This window comes from Penaeus japonicus, unplaced genomic scaffold, assembly GCF_977035675.1.
Source record: "Penaeus japonicus unplaced genomic scaffold, GWHDUDI00000001_assembly GWHDUDI00000004, whole genome shotgun sequence".
Classification (NCBI taxonomy): domain Eukaryota; kingdom Metazoa; phylum Arthropoda; class Malacostraca; order Decapoda; family Penaeidae; genus Penaeus; species Penaeus japonicus.
The window spans coordinates 25986178-25993677 of NW_028234406.1; the positions used below are offsets into that span (position 1 = coordinate 25986178).

At 34.8% G+C, this 7500-nt stretch overlaps 1 protein-coding gene across 5 annotated transcripts in view; it reads right to left on the minus strand.

Moving 5' to 3' along the window:
* Positions 1-7500, minus strand: part of Abp1 (Actin binding protein 1) — a 42288-nt gene that overhangs the window by 29758 nt on the left and 5030 nt on the right. For 3 of the 5 annotated variants that reach the window (XM_043023835.2, XM_043023836.2, XM_043023833.2), the window contains exons 3-4: positions 5566-5678; positions 3648-3860 (exon numbers count right to left, since the gene is read on the minus strand). In XM_043023835.2, the coding sequence (XP_042879769.1) occupies positions 3648-3860; positions 5566-5678 (326 nt within the window). Of the gene's footprint in view, positions 1-2916; positions 2965-3647; positions 3861-5565; positions 5679-7500 lie in introns of all 5 variants that reach the window. The other 2 variants (XM_086536382.1, XM_043023834.2) reach the window with 1 other exon arrangement.

Sequence of the window (7500 nt, forward strand, 5' to 3'; positions counted from 1 at the left end):
GAGGAGAAGGAGAAGGAGAAGGAGAAGGAGAAGGAGAAGGAGAAGGAGAAGGAGGAGAAGGAGAAGGAGAAGGAGAAGGAGAAGGAGAAGGAGAAGGAGAAGGAGAAGGAGAAGGAGAAGGAGAAGGAGAAGGAGAAGGAGAAGGAGAAGGAGAAGGAGAAGGAGAAGGAGGAGAAGGAGAAGGAGGAGGAGGAGAAGGAGAAGGAGAAGGAGAAGGAGAAGGAGAAGAAGGAGAAGGAGAAGGAGAAGGAGAAGAAGGAGAAGGAGAAGAAGAAGAAGGAGAAGGAGAAGAAGAAGAAGGAGAAGGAGGAGAAGACAGAGAAGGAAAAGGAAAAGGAGATGGAGAAGGAAAAGGAAAAGGAGATGGAGAAGGAGAAGGAGAAGAAGGAGGAAAAGGAGAAGGAGAAGGAGGAGAAGGAGAAGGAGAAGGAGAAGGAGGAGGAGGAGAAGGAGGAGAAGGAGAAGGAGGAGGAGGAGAAGGAGGAGAAGGAGGAGAAGGAGAAGAAGGAGAAGACAGAGAAGGAGGAGAAATATTTGACAATGTTGCAAAACCCAGATAACAAAACAAAGGTTCCCAGCATAGGCAGAGAACCTCAGTTTTACTAATAATGCTGAAAGGACAGGAGAGGTTGGTTAGGGTCCCATAGCTACAATTAGTTAATTCCATTGTTCCACAAATGCATCTCACTAAAATATTCTTTGCTATTCTGCTAGCCCCCTGCAACATCAACTGAATTCAAGCCATTCTGTTAGCTTGTGATCAATGACATAAATGCCAGGAATTTAATATGTGCAAAAGTAACTTGGTCATTGTGCAGCAGGAGACTCGCTAGGTTACACCCACACACATATATACTCCCACACAAGGAACTACTCACACTTACAGTTTCAAGGGAAACAAACACCCACATTGATGTAGATAAATATGATGCTGGTCTATAAAATGAGCATCAGTGACAACCAGTGATCTCTGTTAGGATGACAAGCTATAAGTAACTCTCTCATTACTGCTCTTAGGAAAAAAAGACTTGCAAGGAATTCAAAGGCAACTATATTAATTTTTTATAAAATAATAAAATAATCTACAAAAGAAAACAAACTGGTTCTTTTTCATTACTCTTCATGTAATAAAAAGGGAAGAGCTTTCTCTAAGTACAAGGAAGGAGGGGAATTTTTTTTTCAAATGATGCCAATCCAAAGGTCTTCTGAAAACTTCTATCTACTTAAATAAAGCAATCAAAATTTACAGTTATTAATGTATGCATTATAAGGCTTATTAAAAAAAAATATATGATGATAAATAAAAGAGATTTTCATACATAGTTATTAACTTAACAAGAGGAGGAAAGAGGAAGCTTACTCTAAAGCTCAATCCACAAAATCTGTTGTATGCAAAGTCTTGACATTCCCAGAAACAATTTAATTGAACTGCACAGACAGAATGATTATTCGAGAAGTCATTATACATGCAACTCATATTTTCTTTAGTGTTAGTACCAAATCCTCATGCACATGCTAAGATCTACTTTCTACATAGAGCACTAAGTCAACATAGTAAAATAAATCCTATATACATCTTTATGTAATGCAAGTCAAATCTATACTTAAAGTTGAATACATACTTAATGTTAACCAAAAAGGAAGTGTGTTAAAATCAAGGGTGAAAGGAGGGAGTCACTGTTTATATACTTGTAACCTACTCATATGTTATAAATGCATCCAAGCCTGTAAATAGACACTAGTCCTCCACCCCAGACCCATGGATGAACTTTTGCAAAACATAATTCCTTTTTCTTTTTCTCTGAAGTTGCAGCGACTTATTCTAACTTTTAAATCCTTCTTTCACATAGGAACATTTTGTGTCATTCTTTACTCTCTTTTCTTTAGCTATCACTTTTCTTCTCATATTTCTGCTAAGAGAATAATCTGTGCACATCTTCCCTAACTATGACATCTAATAGACTTAAATAGTTTCTGTAGGCAGCAATGCAAACAATTACTATAAAAGAGAGTATATATCTTTACATGATTATAAGTTCTTGTGCAGAATTGATTACCATTCCAAGTTAAAAGTTCTGCCAACTCTTAACGAATCTGTTTTGTTTCTTATTTACCATAAGTATATATTGGAAAGATTATGTCCCTATAACAAAGTCTTTATACTCAGTAAATTTAAATAAATACAATTACAATTTATAAAATCCTTATGCAACCTGTGGCTTAAAAGTGTGGGAGTCTTGTCAATATATAAATGTAATGTCTCCATTCTAGTATTCTCATTATTAAGGTAAAAATATCTTGAGCAAAATCCTTTAAAAAACCTCCATATGAAATCAAACACACTCAGTACTCAGGAGTAATATAAAAAATCCAAATTTATACGTCAATCATACGTGCATTCACAAATTCATTCACGCAAACACACAAACCAAAACGCACTCTCTTAAATCTGCATTTGCACTCATGCAAATTAGGTGAGGAATCACCCAGGTATGAATGTCAATATCTGAAACATAATTATAAGTAAAATTCATTCCTAAACACACAGGCTCAAAAATTAATTTGAAAATAATTTCCCATTCTTAAAAAATACAAATATATAAGTATCAAATACATGCCACTCAGGTAAATAGGTAGTGAAAAAAAAAATGTAATCATAATAATCAAGGAGCCATAGTCTCAAATCATAAACTGTTAATCTACTTTTCATTAAAAAAAATAAAAAAATCAATATTTTCTTCTTCATACAATAAGTAAACTGTTAATCATTGTTAAAACAGAATAAAATAAAATACAAGAAGGTTAATAAAAAATAATAATAATAATAATAATACAATCTTAAAACTCTGCACTTCAAAAGATCTTATGTAAATGAGCACTCTGGGGTAAGTACGTTAAAATTCCCACACTGTTTACCACAGCCCCTGTTGCTTCACCCCGCTTGAATGTGTCAACTAAGCCTTTCTGGAAAAGAAGTGATAAATAATGCCACGGCCTCTTGTTCACCATAAGCTATGGGCTCTTATTCATATGTCAAAGCTCAGATTTGATTTAAAAGAAAATATACAGTCTACTTTTCCTTTTTTTACTTTATTTCTTTATGTAATTTTTTTGAAAGCAACTATTAATAGGTTTTCTCTTTTTACCCATGAAAGTTTCTACAGTGAATATGACTGACTTTTGCCGTCAACATGAACTAGATTTTAAAAGGATATCTGAAAATAGTATTTTAAAACAAAAAATAATGATATATAGATCCTATCACAACAACAGGCAGAGTATCATACACATACATAGCATTTGTATCAATATAAATAAACAAATGAAAAAAATCTGAATTCAGTTAAGAAATAATTTGAGTTTGGGTTTTGAAAACTGCTGAAAACAAGAAACTAGTTCACTCTCTAATTAGCGAACAAATAGAAACAATAACAAGACAGCAATATTCTTTTAATTTACTCTATAAACATCTACTAATATTCAGTTACTTGGGAATTCAAAACAACACAAGTATTCTAATACATCACTTTGTACACTCTTAATCTAACACCTTACACATAACACCCTAATATCTATAAAACACAAAGAAATCTACTCTTTCAGACAGTAATAAAAAAAGCTAACTTAAGCCCATAATTCATGCTTACCACCGGAGTTGTCTTGTCGTTCATCTCCGACCGGTCGCTGAAATTGTAAGTCGTGGCAGATGCTTTTAAGACAGCCGCCATCACAAACTCTGGCTCAACCTCCTCCTCTGTTCTTGCATTTACTGTCACGTGAACTCCACGCAACAGTTTGTGTACGTCGGCTAAGTGTCGTGCGCATGTTCCTTTTCGTAAAGTTGGCGCACCTTCACCTTGCTGATAAGGCACAGTAAAATTACAAATGAGGATGAGTGGTTATGCATGGTTCAAAATATCACCTCCAGGCCTCTCATCTGCATCAACATGCAGGAGAGAGCATCCACTAAAGTTGTTTTCCAATGATGTACAGTATAAAATCTTTAGCAAACCAATTTCAGTAATAAAAACAAACATCAAAGGTACAAAACTTAATACATATCCCATCAGTTCTATTAGTTATTTTTTTACCATCATTCTAATTCTTCAAAGATAATGCTTTTGCTTATATATAGAGTACAAACAGCCACATATTAGCTTATAATTAGTCTTTAATGACTATTGGCAGCTGCCATAAAATTATACACCTACTTTATGGTTTTTAATGTGTAAGCAAGGTCCTGCTATGTTTATAATCATTATCAATGTAGTCTAAGCCACTGTTGCTTGTCTTATTAACCCATTCACACCGGGACGTATTTTCGCCTACTCCCGCTAACGCCGAAAAGATTACAAGCGCATGACACTTCATGCCGGTGTGTTTTCGCAGGACCGCGCTGATCCTCTCAGAGCATTTTTCACCCATCCTATTCTTATGGTTTTCATGAATACATCAACAATGTAAAGGCACATAACAATATTGCCATGTTCAAATTAGTTATTTTAGCTGAAAAACATGTTACAGTAATGCCTTTTTAGTTTTATTTTATTGAACTTAGCCAACACTCTTCACTTCTATGTGAAAATACCAAATGAGAGTGGAAGCAATCTCTTAGTGGGGCATCAAAAAGCATGTTTTATCCTTTTTTCTTTTTTCACCAAAACGAAAAGAAGAACAATATGAATAATCATACACATGCATATGAGTATGTACATGTACCTTGTGACATGACATGACGTGATATCACGGGCAATCAACAAATTAGAAGTAGTATTGTATTAGTCATTTTTTACTTTATCTTATTTCTTGGCCAAACACATTTGATTTTACAATAGTTTTTCGACTCAGATCTTTTTATTCAACTGATCAAGAAGCAGAAATTACCATGATGTCATTAATATCACATAGTTTTCTGTGACATCATTATTTTAACATTATATGTCATTTTATGATATTCAAACACCTAAACTAAAGTAACAGTCTAAGAAATTATGTAAAACAATTACATTTGAGAACAATCTAGCGATCTATTACTGTCTTGCAGAAAATGCACCACGTCTCAGGGCATCACCCCGGTCCGGGGATATTTTTCAACACCGTGATAGCATGTCAACTGGCACAAATGGGTTAAGTATGCCTTGATAATTCTTGCTTCATCTTTTTATCTTAATAGCATTCATATATTATTTAAATTGACCAAACTGTTAAATAATATGTAAAAGTAACCAAAAGTGGCACCCTTCCAAATGAAAAAAGGAAATACATCACTTTTCTAGCTCCTAAGCTAAGAATTACTAATCTAAATGTGAGTGTGATGACTTTGATATTGCTTGTTTTACCACAATCTACCTCAGGCTTGAATTTGTCTATAAACATCAATTAAGAATCATATAATAGGAGGTTTATTAACTATGCAATACAGTTGAACAATTGCAATGTTTCAATTCTGTATGGACCTTATATCTAGGAAGTTATTTGATTAGACTACAAAAATAATTTAAAAATCATTTTCAGCTGCAAAATGAACCTAATATCGATACTAAAGAAAGAGATACAAACACATACCCAATTAATTAGGACAATCTTAAACCTGGTGGTGTTCGGGTCTGTAACACGCACCACAGCATACATTATCTTGCTGCTATTGAGATCTTCTGCCAACTCTTCCAGTCCATCCTCTGGTGATAGAAAAGTTTCAAAATTATACTGCTTACATCGGTATTACTGATAATATAAATCCTTTCCTTGTTACTATTACTTGCAAAATATATTGCAAGGCTACATTATGCTGATTATGTTAACCCATTGGATACGGGGCATCCATTTTTTGGTTTATTGTAAAAAACAACACCGGCAACCATGTCTTTTTCGTACCTATTTGAATTTTTTTTTAAACATTAAGCATATATGCATCATGCAACATTCGGCATACCAAACACCAATCTAGGGATTTCTCACTTTCTTTTACTCACTTGTTATGATACAGTAATAGCTGCTGATTGGTTGTTGAGGAGCCCTCCCTTGGGTAAGTTTAGAAAGAATAATGCTAAACATCTTACATCTTGTATCTTACAGGGATTGTTGTATGTCAGGAGGGCATTACAATACTAGTCTTTTTTGTCTTTATCTAATTAAATGTTTTACTATAACATGAGACATATGTGTCATCTAAGAGTATTATTGTTTAATGGGTGGATAAAAAAAATTATTATCCCTAATGATAAAACATGAAGAGATGGAGAAGATGAGGGTGATCTGTGCTTACGGCTCCAAGTGCAACAGCACACACTAGTCATATTGGCATAGGGTTACATTAAAGCCACTACACATGGTCTGGTTCACCTTCCTCTTCCCATTCTGCCTCCACACCCTGCACGGCTAGTATTTTAGAGATGGAGGTCAGCATTTTGCTGCATGTCATCACTCTCTAAAGTTAGTACCCCCCCCTTGAAACAGGTGTGCAGCACAGGTTTCAACAGTGCTTGTTTTGTGGTCCAAACTAAAAAATGGATGCCTTGTATCCAATGGTTTAAAAGGTTAAAAAAAGTATATGCAAAAATTATGTCCACAGAAATGAAACCAACGTAGATCATATGTTCATCTGGTAAACACTTGAAATATACTGCAGCATGGAAGAATAAGAATAAGAGAAAGAGGTACTAAGACATCATTTCTAACATCCAAGATGTACCCATGAAATAGTTCTAGTATTCAGTCATAATAAACTCAAGGGTCAAGCTAATTCAGCACTTGAAAAGTACCCAAACAAATATTTACCAATGCTACAATATCATCTACTGATATGAATGACATCTACTGATCTTTCCACTTTCTCTAGTCAAAGAATCTAGAGCCATTTGTGGAAGGACTTCCCCATGTGTTCCTAAAACATTAACCCACTGCATATAGGTGTCATGACATGCATGTTGGCACTGATTAGGCCTAAAAGACGGGAGTCAATGCGTAAATGACACATCAGGATCTGCTCACAGTTGAAGCGCGCACACAGTCATTAAGTATTATGGATGTAACAGCTTTAGCTCCAGAGCTACAGGGTTCCAAAGTCAGCCTAAACCCATATCTTATGATGGATTTATGGAAAAATATTGTTTGGGGCTAGTCTGCATTACCCAAAGGGTGGAGAAAAAAATAATAATGGAGAAAACTCTTTCCCCGTCCCTCTAATTTTAAGTTGGTGACACTAGTGTTGTGGACCGCCCGCCCTGACGACCAGTTAGGTCGTTAGGCACCCCATCTGCAATCGGTTAAGAAGGAAGGAGGGGATCTGATACAAATTAATATAATTTTCCTTTCTGTTACGGGTACTAAGTTTTGTGCCGATACCATCAAAATTTTCCAAATAGTGCCATCTTTTCTGCAGATTATTATACTTTAAAATTTTAAGACTTTTGATTATAGCATGTTAAACTTTTTTTTAAGAATTAATGATATGATAAAAAACAGTATTTAAGTTGTTTTCTTAAGGACTTGTACATAGTT